The sequence below is a fragment of the Tachypleus tridentatus genome, chromosome 9 (assembly GCF_004210375.1).
Source record: "Tachypleus tridentatus isolate NWPU-2018 chromosome 9, ASM421037v1, whole genome shotgun sequence".
Classification (NCBI taxonomy): domain Eukaryota; kingdom Metazoa; phylum Arthropoda; class Merostomata; order Xiphosura; family Limulidae; genus Tachypleus; species Tachypleus tridentatus.
This window is the reverse complement of record NC_134833.1, coordinates 128,566,960-128,593,328: the sequence shown is the minus strand read 5'-3', so window position 1 is coordinate 128,593,328 and position 26,369 is coordinate 128,566,960. Positions and strand designations below refer to the sequence as shown.

Here is a 26,369-nt window from a genome sequence, read left to right as displayed (position 1 = left end):
CAACTTGATCCATAAGTTTTGTTTTTTCAATGAGGTTAAGCACAGAGGATATTCTCATCATGAAAATTATAAATCTCCAATAAGAACGTATCTTTATGATCTGAATGTATGAATATTTTGAGCCGAAAAGGAAAATAAAAGTAATTCAGTTTTGAAAGAGTGCAATAGTAATAGTTTCTTTTATCACTATTTGCAGTGAGTTTCAGTTTATTAAACAAATTATATCCATATACTCCTTATCTGATTAAAAATCAATTGTCTTTTTTAGAATACTATTTTGATTGTGACTCTGGTTTCGGTATTTCGGCCAACACATTTTGATTTTACAGTTTATGCTTCACAAATCAAAGCATACACTAATTAACTTCAAATCTAAATAACGCATGTTAGAAATACAAGTTAAACTCACTGTAGCTATAGCGCAGTAATTAAAAACACACACTTGTAGGTTATAAAGAGCAACGTTAAAACAATAATGATAAAAAAAACAATGCAATATATATATATATGGTTTGTTTTGAATTTTGTGCAAAGCTACATGATAGCTATCTTCACTAGCAGTCCTTGATTTAACATTGAGAGATTAGAGGAAAGCAAGCTAGTCATCACCACCCACCACAAATTCTTGGGATACTTTTTTTACCAACGTGTAGTGGGACTGACCGTCATTTCGAATACCCTCTCGGCTAAAAGAGACGAGAATATTTGGTGGTAGGGGATTCGAGCATCGACACCATGATTGCGAGTCAAGCGCCCTAACCACCTAGTTTGGTAAGTTTGTTTGTTTTGTTTGTTTTTGAATTTTGCACAAAGCTACTCCAGAGCTATTTGCGCTAGCCGTTCCTAATTTTGCAGTGTAAGACTAGAGGGAAGGCAGCTAGTCATCACCACCCACCGCCAACTCTTGGGCTACTTTTTATCAACGAATAGTGGGATTGACCGTACATTATAACGCCACCACGGCTGAAAGGGCGAATATGTTTGGCGCAACGGGGATGCGAACCCGGGACCTTCAGATTACGACTCGCACGCCTTAACGCGCTTGGCCATGCCGGGCCTATTTGGTAAGAGTAGCCTATTTGTATGGTGCAAAACAATAACGTAATCATATTTTTATTGTAAATGTATTTATAAAGTCATGGTCACAAAATGTTTTTGAACAAATAAAACGACAACAACAAATACAATGATATTATTAGTCTTTATTGAAACCTTTTGGAACACCAACGTCTTTCTCACCAGAAATGACTTGATTATCTGGTTACTTAGGTGGGTCGAGAAATCTGAGAAAACTTGAGAACCCTTGCTCCACAGTTCATCAATTCAAATTTTGGAACGCCTGTGCGCATGTAGCCCTGAACAATAATTTAAAAAATGTTTTTAGCATGTCATGTCTGCAACGAGACTGAAGGTGTTGATAAAAAAAAACTATATTTAATTTGGTAAAACTTATTTTCATAATTTGATTATTTTAGAGTAAAGCTACATTGGGCTATCTGTTATGTCCATCACGAGGAATTAAAATCTGGATTTTAGCGTTGTGGATTTGTACACTTAACTCTGTTATCACTTAGAGACACTTTTTATAGTAACAAAGCATTTACATTCAAAACATTTTAGTTTATGGATAAGTACAATACTGTGTGCTGTAATCTCAGTTGTTGTGTTTAAACTAGTTTCAACAAAACAGTAACTTGCTTTGCATTTTAACTTGGTGATTATACTTTACGTTTTGTGTGGAGGTTGTAATATTACGTTACCATATATGGTGTGAGCTAGTTTTAAAATGCGTCAAGGCAAATTTTTTATGAACATAGTACATGAAATCAATGAAAAAAAATTTGTTTTTCTATAATTACATTTTAGTAAATAAGTAGCCTGCTAATTACACTTATTTGGACTATTGCGATGGAAATATTTTATCAACTTTAAGAAACTATTAACTAAACTGCTCCATAACAGATCAGCGATACGGATGAGTATGGAATGTTTGTTAACGAATATATCTTATGGTTACATGGCCGTCAAAAGCTAGGTTAGTCATAACAGGCAACAGGAAAATATAACAATCACTGAAGCTTTAAGAAACTAAAAATAAGAGGTACTGTTATGTGAATTTTTCTTCTTACAGAAGACAAATAATAACAACACTCACAAATTCAACTTTCCGCTATACAAGGTAAGCAAAATGAAACATTCAAAGCAAAATACTTAGATATAGCGAGTTAGTTTTTATTGTAACCTTTTGTGCTGCTTCTGGAACATACACAAGTAATGTTTGTCTTGTTTAATTTCAAAGACACTTCTAATAGACTGTGGTTAAATATTGCTCAGTGGTCAGGATCGCAGGATAGAAACTCGGCGCTAAATTTGCTCCCACTTTCAGCTGAGCAGACGTCATAACGTGACAGCCAATCAACTATTTATTGGTAAAGTGTAACCAAGAGTTGTCGGAAGGCGCTGCCGGCCGGTTACCTTCAGTGTGACTGTTAGTTGAAAATTTGGGGCGGCGGCAGATGACTTCTGTAAATTAATCATAAACTGATGTGTGTAGTTCATTAATTCAAGGCGGATTTGAGGTTTTGTGGACATTGGGGCTAATAACTTTTGTAGGCCCTACGTCCCATGTCATTTCACATAGAATAAAATTATATCGGGTCCCCATTAAAATCATGGGCCCTGGGGCTGAACCTCCTCTAGCTTCTACTTAAATAAGCCACCGCATTAATTGTATTAAACACTTCATATAGAAGTATAACGTTACAGAGGTGTTAATTACCTTACAATAACAAGTGCAGCAGGCCTGAACACCTTCACCGACACAGTTCTATAATTATATCTCATATTTGTACTTGTATACTAATTCTCACATTCAGCAATGATTTTACTCAATAGTAATTCTTTTTCATGACTATCTTAACATTTTCTTGCCTCCAGTGGCACAACGTTATATTCACGGACTTAGATTGCTAGAAACCGGGTTTCGATAACCTTGGTAGATAGAGCACAGATACCCATTGCGTAGCTTTGCGCTTAATTCCAAACAATCAAACAAGTTCTTAATAATATTTTGAAGCTGTATTTAAGTGTTTTGATTTATGTTCCTACCCTCAGTAAGCTAGAAGACGTATAATATTATTTGTATTTCGATCCCTGCGATGGACAAGACAAAAATGAACTATTGTGTTTTACATCAATGTTACCCAGTGGTGAATGTGCAGCTAGTAATTAAGCTGTTTAACATAATACTCTCGCCCCGGCATGGCCAGGTGGTTAAGGCACTAGACTCCTAATCTGATAATCGCGGGTTCGAATCCCCGTCATATCAAATATTCTCACCCTTTAAGCTGTGGGGGCGTTTAATGTTATGATCAATTCTACTATTCGTTGGTAAAAACGTAGCCCAAGAGTTGGCTGTGGATGGTGATGACTAACCGCCTTCCCTCTTGTTTTACACTGCTAAATTAGAAACGCATAGCGCAGACAGCCCTCGTGTAGCTTTGCGCGAAATTTAAAACAGTCAGAACTCTCTCAAAGTAGTTACCTATTGATATTTATTTTTTAATTTCTTTCAAGTTATATAACTCTTTACTTGTACGTTTTAAACAATAAACATTAAAACTTACACAGCTACCGCTTTTAGAGCAGATTCAAACTCAGTCGTTCAAATGATCTCGAGTCTTCGGATTTGTTTATTTAAAAACATTAATATCGACTTGGTCTTTATCTTTCAACTGATTTTCTCTATAACACGATTTATTAATTTTCTTCCAAATCAACCCTTGTCACAACAAAATGGCCCGGCGTGGCCTGGTGGGTTAAGGCGTTCGCGGTGTCGAATCCCAGTCGCACCAAACATGCTCGCCCTTTCAGCCCTGAGGGCGTTATAATGTGACGGTCTATTCCACTATCCGTTGGTAAAAGGGTAGCCCAAGAGTTGGCGGTGGGTAGTGATGACTAACTGCTTTCCCTCTAGTCTTACACTGCTAAATTAGGGACGGCTAGCGCAGATAGCCTTCGTGTAGCTTTGCGCAAAATTCAAAAACAAAAACGCTATAAACTATTACTCACTGCTTGTTGAAAAACAATCATTGATGCGAAACTATCTGACTTGGTGCCTTAGAAGTCGCTCGCAGTTACAACCTGTGAGTCATTGTACAGACTGGTAGGCGCTATACAGTCGTTCGACTACGAAAACTTTTATATTATCATCAGCGACCCGGCGTAGCCATGTGATCAGAGCGCTCCAACTGTTATCTGAGGGTCGCAGATTCGAATCCCAATAACATCGAACAGGTTCGCCCTTTCAGAGGTGGGGGCGTTATTATATTTCAGTCAATCCCACTATTCGTTGGTAAAAGAGTAGCCCAAGAGTTGGCGAGGGGTGGTGATGACTAACCGCCATCCCTCTTGTTTTACACTGCTAAATTAGGAACTACTAGCGCAGATAGCCCTTATGTAGCATTGCAGCCAACCAATCATGATTGGCTTCATGAAATGCTGTTGATACTCCGCTCACTTTCTGACACGAGAATCTTAAAACCTTACATTTATTAATTTTTTTTCGGTTATAAATTAGTTAGGGATAGCTAATACCATTAAAACACATTACGCCTACATAAAATACTACTTATAATCAATCACCAGATGTCAATTTCATCAATGTCCACCCACATGGATTGTTTATTTTGCTCTTTTTCTCTGAACTGTTTTCGTTCAATTTTTGCGAAGGTATTCCAAGGCCATTTACGCCAGCCATTCCCAACTCAGAAGTGATGCTAGAGACAAAGTGATGAGTCAATACCATCTACCGCTTAATCGTGGGCAACACTAATTGAATATTGGGATTTGACGTTCACTCTTATAACGCACCCACGATTCCAAAATGTAAGGTGATTTTTTTTTCGGCCTCCTAATGGCACAGTATGTCTGCGAACTTAAAATGCTAGAATTCTAGTTTTAATAATTAATCCTAAATGCACCATACATTAAAGAAGCTTATGCTAAGAATTTTCCACAACTGCACAATCCTTCAATTTTGATTTTGCGCTTGGTGCATACTAAAACTATACTACGCTAATATGTACGAGAATATAAGTTTGTAATTTGGTTACGAAGAATTTGTCGAACACTATTTCTACACAAAATTTTGTGAAAATACCGTACTAGTCCTAATTAAAGATAATTTTATCCAAGATAAAAATTGCTTCATATAAACTGTGCTTTGGGTAATTTAGATCTGTTTATCTAGTCATTATGATTGCATACTTGTACTATTGTGATTATTGTACGACTCGGAAGCTGAGTACCTTACATTAAAATGATTTGAGAACATCACTATATTTTTGTGGTCCTTTTCACTCCACTTCCTATCATGTTATATCTGCTGGCCACGCATTTTGACAATAGCTTTGTTTAGGTTTCTATTTCAAAAGTTCCAACAAAATGCTGTCATATCTGAAACACACCACTCCTTCCTACTTGCTTCCATTATCGATCTAGTATGCGATGCCAGTGGAGAGGTTTTCCAGAATCTGTTTCAACAGACTAAACACATAGAGATGCTGAACTCAGCAACTTGACCAATATATCTTTGTACGGAATGTAAAACTTACCATATGCTCAGTCTTTTAAATACGTTGTGATTAGTCCTTGGCTAAATTTGTATTATGATTAAATTACATAATCTTGTTTCATATTTACAAAGCTACTTAAATAATAAATAATTACTTCTTTTGCTTCTATACACAATTAAAAAACGTTAATTAAGATAAATTAACTTTAATATTATTTTGTATGAAAAAAATGATGTATAATCATTAATAAAATTTTAATAAGTTCCAGTGCTTATACCTTTAGAACTATAAATTTAATCTAGTGTAAAGTATTTATTCTTTACGTATTTTCTTGAAGAAGCTTAATACATTTCGATTCTTCAAAAGGATGGCAAGTAATTGATGAAATCTGACACAGAAAATTAACTATGAAGGCCACCATCCTCTGTATGCCACCAAATATTCATGTAGTTTTGAATAGCATTATGCTATGCAAAGTATGTAACATATACCAGTAGATAAGACCTAACAACTTGCAAAATTCATCTCAAAAAAGTTGTAGTGCTGGTTTTGAATTTTGCACAAAGTTACGTGAGAGCTATCTGTGTTAGCCATCCATAATTTAGCACTGAAAGACTAGACAGAAACCAGTTGGTCATCACCACCCACTGCCAACTCTTGGGCTACTCTTTTACCAAGAAATAGTGGGATTAATCATCACATTACAATGTGACAATGGCTTAAAGAGAAAGCATGTTTAGTGAGATGGGGATTCAAACTTATGACCTTCAGACTATAAGCTGAGTGCCTTGATGACCTGGCCATACTTCCCCATTTTAATGCATTAAATTGAAATATCAAATATTTTATCTTATTATTCTAATCTCTTCCCATTCACTGATGTTTTAAAAGTTACAATATGATTTCTGCATATTATCTACTTAAGCCATTGTATAAAACAGTAGTCAAATATTTTAGCCATTCACCAGTCTCACAAGTGTTACAGCACGAATGATGGAAGGTATCCCGTAAAATGTAAATATTAATATGTACAGAATTTTAATATGTTGCCTCATATCTCAATACATCAAGATAACAATGTTTAAAATATACATCATTTTTTTAATTTAAAGTTTTCAATGCCTAGAATGTTTTATGATTGAATTAGAAAAATAAATCACAATGACACTAAGCTATTGTTCAAATCTATCTGTACATTTTTAATATTGGCAAACAGACACAAGCACACCACCAGCACCTTGTAAGGGAAACGCTGTGACTATATAAACATTAAACACAATTATCATTTGGACTAAATTCTTTAACAACCTTTTTTTTTCTTTCTCTCTGCCACACAATTTTTCCAACAATGAAATCAATCAACATATTTAAAATCAGGGAAGCAGGGTATTCTAAAACATTTTTATACATACATTAAAAAAAATCTATAAAAAGACCTCTGGAGCACGTTTTTATTAATTCAACAACATAAAAGAACTACTATTCATTTTCAGAATGTAAACAGCAGTCACATATACAAATGCAACAAATATTCTCTAATACTTAAAGCCATTTAATATAAGCACAGTTCTTAAATTAGAGATTTTTAAACTCAGCTATCAGTAATCATTCATGCAATTATAAAATTGGAGAAACAATACCAGTGTTTCATAATTGAATATAGGTAACTTTATCACCACTATGGAGTAACAGTAGGCACTTCCGTTGAGAGAAAGACACTGGAATTTAAGTGTTGAAAATTTTAGCAAAGGCACTGACTACACTAATGTCTAAAGTTGTTCCTTTCACAAGGCACTTCTGGTTCACTATAACTTGGTTCTGTAAATGCTGCATTCTTTCTCAAGAGTTGAAGTCTAATGAACAGGAAAACTAGCTACACAATTTCAACACATGTCCCACCCTCTAACTGGCTGTTACTTTTAAGTTAAATTAGTACAAGTATAGTGTTAACAAAATAATATAATTTCATATTTATATAGCCTCTGAGAAATATACTACCTTTCAATTTCTATGGTGTTTGGCTGTACAAACAAATTCTGAAAGATGGTTTCAGACCCATCTAACAGTAACTTCTAGTAATTGTTAAAGGGTATCTATTAATATATGAAAGATGTATTTTTTAGGCTCTCAAAATACATATACAACACTAAAATTGTACCTTCTTACAACTAGTTTCATATTCACATCGTGTTAATTGCACAGTGTTAATAAATTCAAAGCTTTATTTTAATATACATCATGTTTTGCAACATGTCTTGTTGCAAAAATAGAACAAAATGTGAACACATTTCTAATTTATGAAAAGCTTGGCATAACTTGACTGTAACACACAGCCTAAATGCAACTCCACAATTTTCAAAGATGAGAAAAGAGTTTGAAAAGAAAGTGTCACAATATGATCTGATTATAAAATAAAAATTAAATAATGTATGGAGAATATCAGAAGGATTGTTAAATACGTTTTAAAAATGTTAAGATAAAAATTTAAATAATAAATTTACAGTTCACACATCTTAAGCACCTTTTTGTTTTGCAGTTTTCAAAATTTTATCATATTGCCATTTTTTTTTTAATCAGGAAGACAATGTTATGAGACTTGTGGATACATAATTTGTAATAATTTTAAGTACAATTGTATCATTCAAAACCTCAAAAAATGCATGCAAAGATCCAGCTTTGCTGAAAGCCACATTATCAATGCTGGAATTTTTACTTTAAAACCTGGTAGAAGTTCATGAAAAAATCACAGATTATCTAGAAAAGCCCAGCCGCTTTCTTTAGTTCAGAATGTCTCCATGGTGGAAGGGTGTAGAATTCTTCTTTAGACATTCCAAGAATATCCTGCAAGATAAATTAATTTGAACGTTTGTTTAAATTACTTCAAATAAAAACTTCATTAACACAAAAATATTTCCAATAGCTCATAAAAATTGAAATATCTGACACCCTGTACAAACTTACAATTTCTTGTCATTGAACATCAGAAAGCATATATGATAACAAATACATGATACAATATATTTAACCATCAAAATAGTCTACAATGACCAAAAACATTTATCTCTATCTACAACAACAGATTTGTTTTGTAATCTTTATAAAAGCAATTTGAAGTGAATCCAGAAAATGTTTTATAAAGCTTGTTTGTGAAACTTCTAAAAATCATTCCAGTATTTTATAAAAACTCATTTCAATCACTACATGAGTTAATAGTTAAAGTATTTTCTTATTTTAACATAATAAAAATTTATATAGAAAATTTATAGTATAAAAGTACAAATAAAACAAAACAATGACTTTATTAGCAAATAGTATCGAGTCAGCTTCTTTTAATACTGTTTATTGTTTTGTAATTTTCATGAAAAACTACACATAGGTCTGCTTACGCATAGCTGTTCTTAATTTAGAACTGGGAGATTACAAGAAGGTAGCAAGCAAACACTACCCACTGTAAACTCATGGACTATTCTTAAGTGAGTAAATAATAGGAACATATATTTGCAACCATGAATCCTTGGATTCACAGTCTGAGCACAATAACCACTTAGCCACACCCAACTCTAGTAGTAGTGGATAGTTTAAAATACATACATGGCAATACAAAATGAGCTGTAATAACATCATAAGTATAGTCCTTCAATATATACTGTTTAGAACACAAGAAAAAAAATTATGATTAATATTTTTACTAATAAATTATTTGTTTTTTCACAAAGTATATATAAACACAAACTCTGTATATTGATAGATGAGTGGAAAGAATACTGATTTGAACACTTAAAAACAGACCTCAAAATCCTCATCAGTCAAATATGATTCAATTCGTGAAGGGTCAACACCTTCTGGTAATGGGCGTTTCTGGAGCTCAGACAGAGTATACCGTGTGCGGGTCAGCTTAGCTAATACTTCTTGAACAAGCAGCATTTCACCTGGTTTCTTGCCATCCTTTTAGGTATGCAACAGATAAAAATTTGATAAATGATACCTATTTATGTTAGTAAAATTTTTCCTCTCCTTTCAAATAAATTATTTTAATAGCACTATTCATTAACATACCCAATTTAGTCCCCATTATTTTCAACATCATAAATTTAGTTACTTTAAAAGATGTATTCAAAGTTATGTTACAAATCAATCAAGTTTTGTTAGGCTAGTTACCAATTATATGACCATTTGGCATGAGTACATTATGAAAAATTTATTACTCAAACACAATTTGAAGACAACACAACTATCAGAGTGCTTAATTTCACCAGTATGATGATTAAAATCATGATAAACACATTTTAACATATAACTTATGTATAACACTTAATGTGATGTCAGTTTTATCATGACAAGAAATTACTATACAAGACTGACGTTTGATATATATCATATTTCTTTTCCTTCTCTCACATCACTACAAGGAAATTATCTATGAAACACAAAAAATTCATAGCAAACATTCTTACAAAAATATTTGCACACTTTGTTTTCTGTAACTAATTATATGCTCTTGTCTGTCAATTTTTAATGAATAGTCAGTCTTGAGTTCCCCCTAACCCTCTTGTTCCATTACTAGGGGAGGGGTTTCAATATGACTATGTTTTGGGGATCACAAGCAGATATGTAAAATTTCATGTCATTTTGTTTCACAGGTTTCTGAATTTTAACACAATTTTCTAATTCTAAATTATTTCTCACGTGAATGCATACATTTGTTACCTGACAAGGTATTTAACCTTTTGTAACTACTGTTTAGTAAGTAATTTACATAACAATGTGTCCGTTTTACCTCAGATATTACTTATTAGATCCCTAACTACATCAGTGAAAAAAAACAACACTCCATAAAGCCTGAATATTTGAAGATGTTATAAACTGTAAGTCATGGTTCTGATGACAAATCAAATATGCTTTATTTATTAGGCAAAACTGTTAGTAGGCTTAAAGTAATAAGGGAACAAAATAGATTAAAAAAAAGCAAAAACATAAGTAAGTTATATTAATCCTTTGTTGTTGAAACTTTTGTGAAGTGTCATGTTTCAAGTTTTGTCTAATATACCTATCTTAATGTTTACTATAACATTACTTTGCCATATCACAGTTCAGCAATAAGATTTTCCAATTTCTTGCACCAGGATTTTCTACAAAAGTTCAGTATTAGAATATTTTATTTTTTTGATAATATCAGTTACTTATTCTAACCACTAGTATTACAAATCTTCATGATTTTAAGTCCACAGAATTTTATGTTACTAACACTAGAAACTTACTTTGATGTTTATTAATGCTACATCATCATGCTGTTCCCATGTTAAGAACAAGTTTGTGAAAAGTGTTGGTTCAAGTCCAGCTGACACAATAAATGCTTTTGGAGGGTTCTCTGGATTCTTTTCTGTTGATTTGAAAAATAAAATACAGTGTAATGAAACATTTATTCCAGTTAATGTAATTATACCAACATACATGCAATAAAATACTAATTCACTTTAAATACATAATTTATAATACATAAACATGTTTTATATCACAGGCCATTGGAATTTAGAACTTCAACCTCATTGAGCAACATCTAAGTATAGTCAAAGATGAATGAAGTTTGACATTTAATGTTTTGTTGTACTGTGGAACAAAATTAGGGGACGATAATTTTAAACCTAAATGTTTACCTGCAAATAAAGATCACCTTAGTGAATATACTACGCATAAGAGTGCTAATAATTTTTTAACCCACAGAAAGGTGTAATATGCACTGTATGAACTAACAATAGTGAATTAAGAGAATGATCTTTAGAGACACAGAAGGATTAATCATATGTGGAATGAATGTAAATATTCTGCAATAAACAGATAACACAGTGTTACTAGTTGAAAATACAAAATACAACAAAATATTTTAGATAAAACTAAAGTAAGAAGTGAGGAATATAAATTTAAAATTAATGTTAAAGAAACAAAAGAATGGCTATCAGCAATAAGAAACAAAATCTTAAATAATAACAAATGGAGAGGAACAAGTTAAAAGCTTTACTTATCTTACACAGAAGATGGCACATACATAAAAAGGATAAGAATAACTAAGTGTAAAAACTGCCTTTAAAACAATAACAAAAAATTATGCTGCCAACAAAAGTAAAAAAAAATCTCCCACTGAAAACAGAATCATCAAATGCAACATAAAATCAAAACTACTGTATGGTGCTGAAACTTGGACAATTATTAAAAAAGAACACAAAAACTATTTGGAAGTGTTTGAAATGTCAACATTCTGAAGACTTGAAAGAATATCATGGACACACAGATAAAAAAAAAAAAAATTAATGGACACCCTGAGGAAAACAGTATTATTTTGGAATTAAAAAAAGGCACAACATGATACTGAAATTTATGCTAAAAGAGAGAGAGAGAGAGAAACAAAGGAACAAATTTTGAAGATATCAAACATTGGATAGTGTTTAAAATCTCAGAGTACTCAAGGAGAGTTACAGACATAGTATTTCTGGTCAATTAAATTCAACCCTATAATGAAGATGGCTCAAAATGAAATGAAAGTGAGTTATGAGACAGTATTTGTATGAGTTAAGACACTACAATCTTATTTAATTATTCACAAAATGTGCTATCAGTGAAACTAAAATGAAATTTCTTCAGTTCTAAAATCACTTTTATCAATTAACAAAATGTCATTCTTCCATAATCTATGACCTTTGTAAATAAAAACTGAAACCAAGCCAAATTTAAAAGCATCATGCCCAAAGTTAAGTTTGAAACTTGTAGGAATTCTTTTATAAAATTAAAAAATGCAATTCAAGAAATATTATTAAAATACTTTACAGTTTTCATCAATAGACTCAGTACTTGTATGTTACAAAGCAACAAGTTTCAGAAATGTATTGAGAAGGGAAAATATATCTGATAATTTTTAAAAATTTTATTTTATGGTTTATTCTATATATTTCAAAATTATAAATCACTTTCATTGAAACTTCTGGTCTTAAAAATGTACATGTATGGTTAACTAATGAAAACTTAACATGCTGCCATTACATGTACAAAATAACATATTACACAGTCAGGAAAAAATTACTGTTCAAGCTTGTTGGAAACGCTTCAATCTCACATTTTTTGTTCGAGGAACTTTTATTCAATTTTTCTTGAGAGCTAATTCTACTAACTAATTGTCAACAGCACCCACTGTCAACTCTTGGGCTATTATTTCACCAATGGATGCTAAGATTATTTATCACATTATAACTCCTTCATGGCTGAATGGGTGAGCATTTTTGGGGAATGGGTTTCTATACCATGACCTACAGATTGCAAGTGGAGCACCTAATTACCAGGCTATGTTAGCTTTAAAGATAGATGTGCGAGTAAAAAGAATAGTACAAGTGAAACTTCTCATCCATAGTCAAAATAGCTCCATTTTAGGAATGTATTTTTAGAAATTTTGTTTCACTGTAATTTGCATGGCTAAAATAGGTCAAAATAGGAATTAACACCCAAGGCACAACAAATAGATGATTTTGAAAACAAACCTCTATAAAAATGCATCTAGAATACCAACAAACTAACCAAGGCAATAATGTAGTGCTGTCTCCATGGCACATCTTCTTTCAGTGTTCCACCTCAGTCCTGCTGAACCTGTGACAACATTTTCACTCTCTTCATCTCCTTCTGGCCACCAGCCTTGCCACAGGAATATTTCACGCTCATTGTCAAAAAGAAACAGAGCTGAAAAAGAATAAAACATATATATCTTCTTTCTTTTGAAACTAATTTTTTTCCTTATCACCAACATTTTTTACTTTGATGAAAAAATGGCAAACAAGATCCAGTTTATTATTTGCAAATAACAAACACAATAAGCCTGATAAGTTTTAACTGGACCTCTACTATGGGTTTCTAGTGAATTTCCATAAAAAATTAAAGAAAAATTATAATGTATATTCCAGGCCACAGAATGAAAGTATATTTATAAATTTATATTGTTATTACAAAACTTTTTTTAACATAGCTCACCTGGCTGAGTTGCATTGTAAAGCTCAGACTGCAAGAAAGGATATGGACAAACATGCTTAGTACTATAATATGTACACTGAACTTCAGTAGATGAGAAAGTTCCTGAGACACTGGTGAGGTGGAACAGACGAGGTGTATAATTATAGGTGAGACGACCTGTTAGAAAGACAATAGGAATTTTTTCATCTTTTAAGTCAGTGATTGAGCAATGAAAATAAATGTACATTTTTGAAATAAACCATATTTGACCAATTTGTATAACAAGTTTCCAAACCAACTAAAAACATTTATAATGTGACAAACTATGCCAAAACATTTTAAAAACTTATATGCAAAATTATCATTCTTATAGTCTAAATATGGTACAAACTGTCAACATAGAAATAAATGGAAAAATTAGAGCATGTCATGAAATAATATATATATAAATTTATAATTTGCTTTAAAATCCATTCTTTAAAGCAAAGCCATATTGAGCCACATGGTGTATCTACCATGGAGAATAGAACCACAAACGAATACTTTATGAAGCTCACTTCAGTGTGTACATTTTAAGATGATACAATAAATATTAAGTTTACTTCAATTGTGGTAGATCTTTCACAACATTAAAGTTAACAAGAACTTTAACCTTCCTGAGGATCTGACTTGGAGGGGAGAGGTCACTTATATTGATTTTTTTTTTCCTTTTTAATCTGGAAGTACTTATCAAACTTGCATGAAGCTCACAAATGTATTCATATCTGACACAGAATTAAGTAATAGATTGAAATAAAAGTGAAAGTGATTTTTTTTAAAATCAATCTTTGGTTTGTCTTTCTGTAAAACAAATTCAATGTTGATAAATAACTGTTTTTGCATAATTTTACAACATAAAAACATCATTAGTTCATAACATCACCTTTCTTTTATTATAACTCTTTTAACCAATGTAGTGCAATGTGCATGTTTTATAATGAGAAAACCCAAAAACTGTTCCTTTCACTCTTCATAAGTAATAGTAGTAATATCACTAACAGCATACAAGATATCCTTAAAAAAGGTTAGATCTTTCATTTTCACTATAAAGAAATTATCAAAATAATGACACAGGTCTTAAACAAACATAATCCTCCATTACTTGGCCAAATAAGTCATTTACTGAAGAATACATTCTTAATTCAAGAAAATGTAAAACATGTATAAGTTGAGGAATACTGTAGTTTCCATTGTAGTATCTTTTGTTGTCTATAAAATTTCCTAATGAAAATAAAAAAAAAAAAAACGATTGCTCTGAATGAGCAGAATAGCATCTGATACACAAAGTGTAAAAGAATTTTATGAGGTAAATGTTCAAAAACCATCTGAGGAATTATTTAATTGCTGTAAAACTGAAATAATGTTCACTACTAGTATACAAAAAGCATCAAAAGCCTCACAGAGCACCATCATGACCCAATTTTCTCCCAAGGTTCAATAAAACTAGTCCATCTTTTATATAATTTTAACTTCCTGAATAAAAGATTATAAATAAATAAAAAAGGATGCCAGATTAAGATTACACCTTCACAAATAAAATGTTAAAAATCACACAAACAATACATGTCCTAAACATATTTAAAGATGTATATATATATTTTACACAGTCTCAGAATTTGACCGTTTCATAATTTGAACATACTAAAATTATCAAAGACCAAAATTAAGTTATTTCAGTGTTTGTACAAATTCTCTTTGTATATATTGCAGTTTCTGAACTTGATTTGTTTTCAAATCATTTTAAACAAAGACCTGAAAAAATTTCTTTATTTTGTTTTTTGCTGATTTGATATTTTGTTCAAATTGCAAAATTCAAAGTAACTTCCACAAATGCTGAAATAGCTTAATTCAGTATTTAATTATTTTGATATGCTTAAATTGCAAAATGGTAATTTCATTTGGTCAGCAATCAAATTCTGAGGTTGAGTTTAACATATAAAAATATAATTATCTAAAAAGTACCTTTTCGTGTGTCTTTCATTCTCAGAATGTAGATGCAATGAAAAAGAGTCATTTATAAATAATATCTTATCAAAAAGTTAAAACTACGATCAAACTTAGAAGACTGAAATATAGATGGTCAGTTTAAAAAGATAACCAGTTTTATTAATACATCTCTTTCATCTGATAAATATTCCTCCTGTAACTTTCTATACACTTATAATATATACTCTTTATATTACTGTTCACTGTCATCAAGTTATTTATAAAAATATTTGTAATTGGATACTTTGCTTCTTTTCAGTTTGTGTGCATGGATGGGGTTCAAAGTGTGCATACCTTTTAAAAGTGCAATTCAACTTGATATGTACTCAATATCAAAATTATCAACATTTAATGTAACACTAGATGGTCAATTTTGCAACCATTTGTATTAGAATAGATAAAATACAATCTAAAATACATATATAGGAATACTGAAAGAAATGTTACATATATATAGTTAACAGGTTTCAGACACTTTGCAGATGAATCTTTCAAGAAGTATGACGACCAAAGTATTTCTATTCTTCACATATAAACATTGTCTTGTACTGAGTTGTCAGAGTCAGGTTGATGTCACCGGTGTACAGACATATTTTGGATACAAATACTTTTGTAAAAAGTGATTTCTTGTGTGCAATGGACTTGCCACATTTTATGAAGATAGAATACATAAAATTGGAATTATAGTCAACATTACTTTTATATGAAGTTGATTGTTGGGTGAAGAGAACATGAAGACTGTAAAAGTGTTACCACTATTGTAATAAACAATTACTCTTGATGTAATGACATTTTTAATCATCTCACTATTCTATGTACAGGTTGAATACATGGGTAAGAAATAGGGATCAGATCTGAAACCTGCCATATAATCAAGGGATTATGGATCAGGTTCAGTAATAACTGGTGCAGCAGTTTTTTCAGTTGTAAGTAGACACACACACAAACTGTTATACTGTACATAGTTAATAGTAATAGTTAAAAGAATTACCTCAATAATCTTTCTTTAATCATTTTACATCAAGAGGTGGGAGAATAATAAAAGAATACAAGTAACAAACTTTTAAGAATATGAACTACTAGACCGAGACCATAATACATATTACATATGTGCATATAATATCTATAGTTATACAAGTAAACATAAGAGCCGAGTTTTTAACTGTACTTGCCTCCTTACTCTGTACTTTATAGAGCGAAAAAATATTTAAGACTTACTTTTCAAAAGTGACATGTACATGTGCCGATTCTTCCCACCTAATCCTTCCCAGAAGTCCCTTGACTCTGATCCTTCGTGAATTTCTTTGATTTCAATATTTATCTCAGAATCAAACATCATCTCTTTTGGCTGCCTACAGTTAACAAAAAAGTAAACAAATGTTACAACATGTGAACAAATCTGACAAAATGCAGTACATCATTTTCCTTTAACCTCATCCCTAACACAAGTTAATGACTTTTCACCTAACATGTGTTGTAATTGTTAAGTATGTTTTTTCATGAATTGGCTAGATTTAAGAAATAAATGCAATTATAATATTTAACATCAGTATTTTAAGTATATTATTAGATTACTGCACAACAAGAATCCATAAGATTAATACCTCCAAAATAACCAATAGTCTATAAGGTATAAAGATAATTGCAAGTCTAGAAAACCAATATAAAAAAAATAAGGCAATATTTGGCAACAGTCAAATTAACTCCACCAGTTTAATGTTGTTCACACCATAATAGTCATCATTCATGCAATCTAATGCATCTTATATCCACAGCAACCCTATTATCCTGATACTGGGTGAAAGGGCTTGTTAGCATTTGATATGGCAAATACAGAGTGGATGAAATATTGTTATATGCATCCTTTAAGATCTTAGAACTTAATACACAGTGAATATATTACCAACTGAAATGTATCAAAACTTCTAAATTATTAAATGGAACTTGCCTGTCTTTTAATTTATTTGCAGCAGACATGACAATCTTCTGTACATCTCTGGGGGACTTAGCCCCATGCCAAACAAATATAAACCCTTTTGAAGTGTTAATTAAGACAAAAGATGACCGACTTCGTAGGCTCTGCACACCACGAGAAATTTCCATTAATATAGCTTCAGAAGGAAATGATCCACGAGTCATAAACATTCTCCATAAACCTGGTATACAAATGAAACAAGGATTACAGTTACTATATACTACTATAACATTAGAATTCTATTACAATATTTATAGAATTAAAATCCCAAAAAGTTTCCTTTTAATTAAAGGAAGCTAAAATGTAACCACTGAAAAAATTTCTCAAGTTAACTTTAAAATTAATTGATAAGAAAATTTGATAGTAGTTCTTATTTTTTACAAATATTCTCAAACATTAATAAATAAACACAAACTTAACTGGTTAATAAAAGATTCAGGAGTGAAAATCAAAACTGAGGTTACAGAAAAAAAAGGTTGTTAAAAAACTATGATTCTTACAAACAGTGTCATATATAAGAAAGGAATACACAATCAGTACGTTCAAATTTCCAAATGACTAAATTATGTATGTCTTAGTTCAATAAAAAAAATGGATGAAAATACTGGTGTTAGTATTTATATTACACATCGTGAATCTGCATTGCTATAATCAAATCAATAAGTAAATCCTTTCAAAATTATAGTTTTTATGCATGTTTTTGTATGTGAAAAGTAAATTTGATTCATTCCATTTATTTTTTGAGACTGTAAAATATTTTTTATGGCATTATTCAGCCACTACCTGTTGAATAATTTCCTCATACTTGTGATTCTTTATTATTAACCATTTCTTTTTATATCTATTGTGTAAATGATGAAAAGAATAAACTCACTTTTGGTATTGGTGTCATCTTCATCACGTTTACCCTTGTACACAACCATTTCACCATTAAATATATTGAGAAAACATGGTGGTTCTTGACCTTCTACAACTCGAACCTAAATATAATTTTGGATGAAGTGTAAGCACTCATTTTGAAAAATATTTAACTTCTTTGTATTCTTCAAAGTAACATACAACTTTCTCTGAAACATTTAAATGTTTTTTTTTGTTTTCACAAATGTGAAAACATCTTTTTAAGGGATATTTAAAAATGGATAAAACTTGCATGTCCAATGAAATAATCTATTCAATAAAAAAAAAATGCACGAGCTACAAAAGAGACGGAACATGGAGCCTTGATTTTCAACAAGTGTTAAATTTCAATATCTTTCTTTTATTAAATAAATTAAAAAATGAATGCTTATTGATTTCAGTGTTATGTGTTTGAAGAAATGACTATTTTGACTTAACACTTTTCACACTACTTATATGAGGTGACTGAATTGTTTTTTTTTTGCACACAAAATGTACAAGTCTTTCTGATATTGTAATATTGAGGATTAAAGAGGTTATACACAATATTAATCCCTCATTTTGAGAAAATATCCTTCATAAATATGTAACTAAAAACAATAAGTGCATTTTTAAAACCTTGAATAGAATGCACTGAATCTTACATGTGGTCCTCGTTCTTCATCTAATTCAACAGTCATTAGAGCACAAGCCCCCTTTTCTGTAACAGTGGAGCTGCGACCCTGCCAAAAGAAGTAAGCACATCGTTTCCTGCCCACTGATGAATGTTTAGATGCTTGCCCAGACAGATCCCGTCCTACGTAAAACAAACAGTTTTTAAAATGCTGGAAATTATATGCTTTCTTTTACTGTAGTTGTTAATAAAGTCAGTGAAATGAATGTTTTTATTTGATTCTGTTCTATAAGACCCACAGAGTTAAATGCTACTTTTACATAAATATTTTGAAAGTGTACCAAAAATACTAAATCAAACATGCAGTCCATCCTTTTATGATAAACCTAATTGAGGAATTATTTTCCATTATCTTAAAATAAGGGAAAATAATAACTAGGATATAACAGTACTGTAGTTAGAACATACAATGTACATCACAAAATAATTTGCATTTCATTCTTTTCAACAATACTGGGTAAACTCAGAACCTGAAAGCAATCAAACAGTCTACAGAATTTAAAAAGACAAATTTCATGTGAAATTATAAAATAAAAATGTTTATTCCTTCATTATTTTTTATGTATTTGATGGAAAAGTGTAGCAAAAATGATTTCACAAAAAAAGTTTAAACAAAAGTTATAAAGTGCTACAAAACCTGTTTCTTACACACTGTTCTTGCTGAGTCCACATATACTACCAGAAAAGTATGTTACTTCAACCACTCACAATATGACTTATATCAATATCAAAACTACCTATACCTTACCCTAAATCTGACCAAGTAATTTTAAAATTGACACAAATCTGATCCTCATTTAAAGATAAAAGAGAGCCTACTGGTGACTGGTAAAGCTAGCTAAGCAGCCAACTAGTTCTCAAGGTTGTAATAAGATAAGACTTGGTTTCAGTTTCAAAAAAGCAGTAATGCTAAAGATTATTAGTGGCAAACAAACTTGCTACTTATTAGTAAACAAATTTTGATAAATATGAAATCTGTCAGAATTAAAGGAGATGTCTGGGCATGTTTTCTTCAACATATATTCATTTATGATTATAGTTAGTACTTCCAGTTGAATTTGTTTCATGGACACATTGCAGTTGTAACATTAATCAGAGTTATTGGAAATTGCAGCTGAGAGAGAACATGTTTTTCAATTGGTATTTACAAATGGACAAGATCATTTAGTTTTAATCTAGATGTTCAAGTTTAACTTCAAGAATTCAACTGGTAATTAAGTATTGTTTACGAGTTTAAAAACACAATCTTAAGTCACATTTAAATTCTGTCTTTAAAAAAGAATGAATATATGACCTTAAAACTTTTAGCTGAATTGCATTTAGTCTTATTTGATACAAATCAATTAACTCTATGTCAGCAGATCTCACTTAACTGCTGATAATAAAAATATTTACAACCCATAATATCTCTTCTCTAAATTTATTTATTTACATGATCTCCAAGAAGTTTAAACTTATTTATCATTAAAATTCTGTATAAACATTATCCACACTTAACCATATTTATTTAATTAATCAATGCACAAGAAAAAAAACCTTAAAAAATTATTTGAGAGAATTAAATTACAATAGTAAATGCACAGAAACAGATAAGAAGCAGAAACTTGTCCAATGTATTTTACTTGAATTAATATTCAATTTACAGAAGGATTTTAAATTGCAGCTACAGTAATTTCCACTGTTTTTATATGAAACACAATAAGCTGTTCACTTATCAAAATATAATATTTTGAATACTGCTACATATTACCAATGCAGAAGAGGCTCAATTTACAGCAAGCCTGTTGGAACTTTACTTACTACTGCAATGTGGATTTTCACAACATATTATATAAAAGTCTATCATCACTTAGCTTTCCTAAAGTTTACACTAATAAACACCTACCTGTATTTTTCACTGTATATTGCCATCTTACTACATAAGTGTCTCCACTATGAAATTGTCCATAACTTTCTAAAGGCATTTGACTGTGTTTGTACTCGAGGATGTGCCACACCTTGGCACAATTGGTTGTTATTTCAAAGTGCCTACGCTCCTTCTCATCATGATATTCCAAACCACGCCCTAAATGTGATCCTTCAAGAATGAGGTCAGGCTCCATACGCTCTTGTTCAAGCATATTTTTGACATCACATGGTTTCAGTTCAGGCATACCCTCTGTCTGCTGTGATCAATTTAAATAAACTTAGACACATTTACTGTGACTTACTTCCACATTTAAATAGTGTTAAAGCACACTGCATTACATTTATAAGAGCATCTGCAAGACAATAATAATGCTGAGATGAAAACTATTCAATGTTAAAAGTTGAAGTATTTCTTTTCATAGTAACAGTATAGGAAAATACTGACATTTACAGTTAATCTAGTCCAATATAAAAATATTCTTGAATCCTTCTATACTTTCATTACCTAAAATAGCCCAAATTATCATAATGAGTAGATTCTACATGTAAGGCTTACCACAGTACTCAACAAGTATTAAACAAATATGCATGCTAAAGATATCAGCAAACAGAAGAGTTTAACTTTAAAAAAGATTATTTCAAACAAGAAAGTGACCAACCCACCAAACTGCTCATCTTTCTTGTTTTATTCTTCAGTTCAGATAATTCTACAACTAATTTATCACTAACATTAGTTTAAACTCAAATCTGTTTTGTGTGTTCCTAAGAGGTGCACAGTGTCATTGAATAATCATAATAATTAGTAGTCACAAAAAAAAAAAAAAAATTTAGTGTAAACAGTGTTATCATTACCTCCTTTAAGTTAGTGTTTAACAGTAACATGATGTTCCTTTCAAAAGTGAAAAATGAATTACCAGTTGCAATGCAGCCAATCAGCAGTTTCAAATCAGCCATACAAGGGGTCAACTACCTCTCCTGTAATGCACTCATAGCTTAAAATGGAATATTTTGTGGTATCAAACACACCTGAATCTAGCACACCGACTCCAGAATCAGAGCTCTACCCATGCCCTCCTTGTGTTCAAAGTATAATCATCTATGTGATTTTTGCAAGCTACCCATTAATGTACATACATTTATTGATTCCTGCCAGTTATTACATACATAATATTATGGAATATCTATTCCATTACATTGTTCAATTGTCCTGACACAGGTAGGTCAAAGTGAAAACCTGACATCAAAATATATTTAATAAATCTATTTTAAATGCTATATATTTCAATTTCTTAATTTCAAAGAATAATGTTTAAACTTAACTTCTCTGTACCACATGACATTTGGTTGCTCAGAACTCCCATTTTAAATATTACTACCTTTATGTGAGTTTAAAATAAATTACATTTATAGTACAAATAAGAAACTTCTATCTTCCAATCTTTTTGTTTTAGATATAAATCAAACCCAAATGCCAAGCTCTTCTATTACAATGCTGCTTTTCAAAACATGTCACTAATTCTCTTAAATTTACTGTTAGGACTATTTATAAACAACGAAAATAGAAGATTTCTGAATAAAGTTATACCATTTTCACTAAAAATTTGGAATTATTTGACCTACAGGTTCCTTGTTGTTAATGTTAACATCACTCCTACCAGATAAGGAAATTATTGTAATCTACCAATAAGTTAGTTAAAAAGCCAATGAAATTATAATAGCTTTAAATTATTGCTCTCTTCCCCTAACATAACCCTGTTTTTTTATAACAATGGCAGTAATATGTAAAATAATTTTTGTTTATTTTGGATATGCACTTAAAACAACTTTAACAAGCAAAAAAATGAATAAATAAATTTATCAGTAAGGTATGCATACAAGCTGTTCATGCACTGGATAATTCAACATTTTGTTTACCATAATGAGATACTATATAGCTTTGTTACACAGGTTTAGTTAGACAGTTAAAAGAATAATAGAACAATAACATTATATTAAAACAGATATAAACAGTAGCTGCATATATGCCTGTTTAGTATAAAAATAAAAAAGGTTAATTTATCTCTATTTTGTACTTTTTTGTGTAGTTACAAGACTGGTCAAATAGACCAAGCCCTTATAGTGTTAACATAGAGCAAGTAACTTATAAGTCATACTTTTATTTAATAAAAAAAACTTTTGATATTTATTTAGGAGGTTTTAAAGGTTATGCGAATGAAACTTAAAACTAAGATAAAAGAAAGTATTTTTACTTGCTGATTTTGTAAGTAAATAAATTATTAATTTTTACATGAATAATAAATATGCTAATCACATACCTTTGTTTCATCACTTTCTTGCCCTTTGACTTTAATTAAACGAGATGTATCAGGCCAGTCAAAAAATTTCTCACGAAAGAGCACAGGTTCCATGTGTTGACTGACTTTTGTAAAGAGTGCCCAACTTGGTCTCTGATTTCCTTTCATCAACACTTTTACATCTGGATTAAAAAAACACACATAAAAAACAGGATTCTAATGAACATTAAATTTATCTAGCTAACTATATACTTAACAAAATATCCTTTAAATGTAAATAGAAAATTTATCAAACCAGTACTGACAAGGTATGGATTATCATAACAAATGGTAGATGTTACCACAGTTATGTATGGGATACCAATAACAAGAATATGTGTTAGACTCTATGAAGCATGTGAAGTGAAAGTTGATCCATACTGAGAGGGTCTGCATTTAGTCCACTGATATTCGTTACCACCCTGGACCACATTAGATATGGAAAAGGGACAATAAACTGATTTATACAAATGATAAAGTATTAGGAGCAGAATCAAACAAAGGAGAAGGTGAAATAAATGGTGTGTAAATGAAACAAAGTGCTGAGCAGATTAAAAACAGAAGTGATCATTGTGTCACTAGCAGTGAATCTAATTGAACTGAACACAAAGGTTGAAGGGAATACACACACAAGCAAGTAAAAGGTAAAGTACCTGAAAGGCTGGGTAGAGAAGAATAATGAGCTGAACAGAGATCCAGGCTAGATTACAAAGTGCTATTGGGGCATGGCAGAGAAATGCAGGGATGGTATTTGGTAATGGTATATATATAGATATATTTCACTAAAGTTTTGTTGTTTTCCTGCCTTTTGAATTATGACTAATTAATATTCAAACTACAAAACCTGTAAAGCACTTATGAAAGTTTAGCTTGCATCATTCTGTTGAATTATATAAATTTGTAAAACTCAGAATATGAGTAACGTATTAAATGTTTAGAACACTGCATTTGCTCATCTTCGCTCACTATAATTTACTCTTCAAAAGCATCTTATTTAATTATGAGATTATACTTGTATCATTTACTTCTACTTGGTTTTACAGAAGCATGTGATCTGGTTAAAGAATTTTAATTTTCTCATATCACTTAATATTTACTACAAAAGTACATTATATCATCATAAGATTTTTACTTCCTCGTCATCACTCTATTTTGGTCACTTTTCAAAAGCAGCTAGTCTGGTTACAGAGTTCTACTTTCTCTTCAGTTTTATTCACTCTACTACTCTAACGTGGTCTGAAAAGTTTACTTGTTCTATACCTCTCAATTTTACTCCATAAAAGTACATGATCTGAGAAGTAATTCATTAGAGCTTACATATACCTTGTATTTGATAGCCAGAAATGTAAGAAGTTATCAGATTATTTAATGGTAAAAATGACTGTAGCTATACTGCTATACTTAACAAAAGTAGTGCTTTATGATAGCATTCTAAAACAATTACAAATAGAGAAAATAACTCACACCAAAGTCCAAAGAAAATGCAAAAAAACAACAAAAACAGTACTACAATAAATGTTTTGCTCCTTGCAATTTTTTATGGATTACAAAGAGAGAGAAGTATTTCAATATAACAATAAACAAAATCCCTATATTAGTTAGTAAAGTTCATTCATTATAACTTTCAATTATTTAAAACAAAAATTTACACAGTTGGTAAACCTAACACCAGTGAAGTATAAGCCTTTTCTCCTGAATGAAGAATAGACCTTAACACAATGGTTTACACTGTAATTATGTGATAAGGTTTAAAGTTTATAACAGCTTATTCTGAAATTTATCTTCTAAACTACAATAGCTTAGAAAATAAATGGAATAGGTATAAACAGATTGGGCAACTCTAAGCCTGTAACTTTATTTAGAGTTGGGCAATTAACTCATTTAATTCATTATCTATTAATATTGATTACAGTCATTTGTGTCATGCAAAATATTCAGTTGATTAAAAGTACAATTAAATCAATTAATCTCACAAAAATAATCCTCTAGATTTCTAATTAATTACTTGTTTTGATAATTACAACTACTCAGTAATTAAAATTTTGATCAATTAACATAACAAAAATAATTAATAAAAATAAGTTCTTTGATTTATTACTGTTTTCAATTATTCCAACTAGCCATGCAACTGAAATATTGTCCTTATATCTGTTTTAAGCACAAAGTTACGCAATGGGCTACATGTTCTGCCCACCACAAGTATCGGAACACAATTTTTTCAGTTATCCCCCGTGAAGGTACTTATTAGCTGAAGGTCACTGATTAACAATGCTTATAATTAACAGTTTAGCAAATTTCACTAATCACCCAGTTTTAGTGATCAACTCGCATAGCTTTGGCAGACTTGATATCTAGTTTTCATTTGAAGCGATGTACCATTAAAACTTTATGGAAGCACCCAAAATCTTTGATATAAACATTAAAAAAACATACCAGGTTCTGGGTATAGTGGATTGATATCACATTCACTATAATTGAACCCTTGATCCCATAATTCTTTGGCCAATCTAACAGAAACACTCCGTTGTTCAAAAGGAGCTTTTTTCCCCTGCCAGACATACATTTCACTTCCAAAGTCAAATACTAGGATCTGAAAAACAAAGTAACAAGAAAACAAGATCACTATACATTATTTATTTTGTTTAAATAATATATTTTATTCATTAACTTACAATATCAACAAATAAAACCTGATTAAAGATTACCAATACATTTACTACACATAAACAAAATACATACAAAATAATCAACATAATATCAATAAAACTTGCTAAGTATTATACATGAAGTTGTATTGTTGGGACTTTTGAAGTATCTCATAGCTTTCATTTGTGTTAAAATATCAGCTTAAATTTTTGACCAATATTTACTCTTTTTTATGCTATTGTAAAATAAAAAAATGTATGGCAAACAGAATTGATAAAAGCTAACATATATGACATTGCTTCAGACCATATTAAAGTGTACAATTGACACTGAAAACAAAATATTTTGTT

At 30.8% G+C, this 26,369-nt stretch overlaps 1 protein-coding gene across 1 annotated transcript in view; it reads right to left on the bottom strand.

Moving 5' to 3' along the window:
- Positions 1-6,749: 6,749 nt before the first annotated feature.
- The window catches only part of Svil (Supervillin), a 55,892-nt gene continuing 36,272 nt past the window's right edge, over positions 6,750-26,369 (bottom strand). The window contains exons 15-26 of the mRNA XM_076457189.1: positions 25,807-25,963; positions 23,356-23,516; positions 21,018-21,297; positions 19,104-19,255; positions 18,437-18,542; positions 17,532-17,743; positions 16,806-16,935; positions 13,584-13,739; positions 13,137-13,295; positions 10,835-10,956; positions 9,366-9,521; positions 6,750-8,417 (exon numbers count right to left, since the gene is read on the bottom strand). Coding sequence (XP_076313304.1) covers positions 8,331-8,417; positions 9,366-9,521; positions 10,835-10,956; positions 13,137-13,295; positions 13,584-13,739; positions 16,806-16,935; positions 17,532-17,743; positions 18,437-18,542; positions 19,104-19,255; positions 21,018-21,297; positions 23,356-23,516; positions 25,807-25,963 — 1,878 coding nt within the window. The 3' untranslated portion in view covers positions 6,750-8,330. The remainder of the gene's footprint in view (positions 8,418-9,365; positions 9,522-10,834; positions 10,957-13,136; positions 13,296-13,583; positions 13,740-16,805; positions 16,936-17,531; positions 17,744-18,436; positions 18,543-19,103; positions 19,256-21,017; positions 21,298-23,355; positions 23,517-25,806; positions 25,964-26,369) is intronic.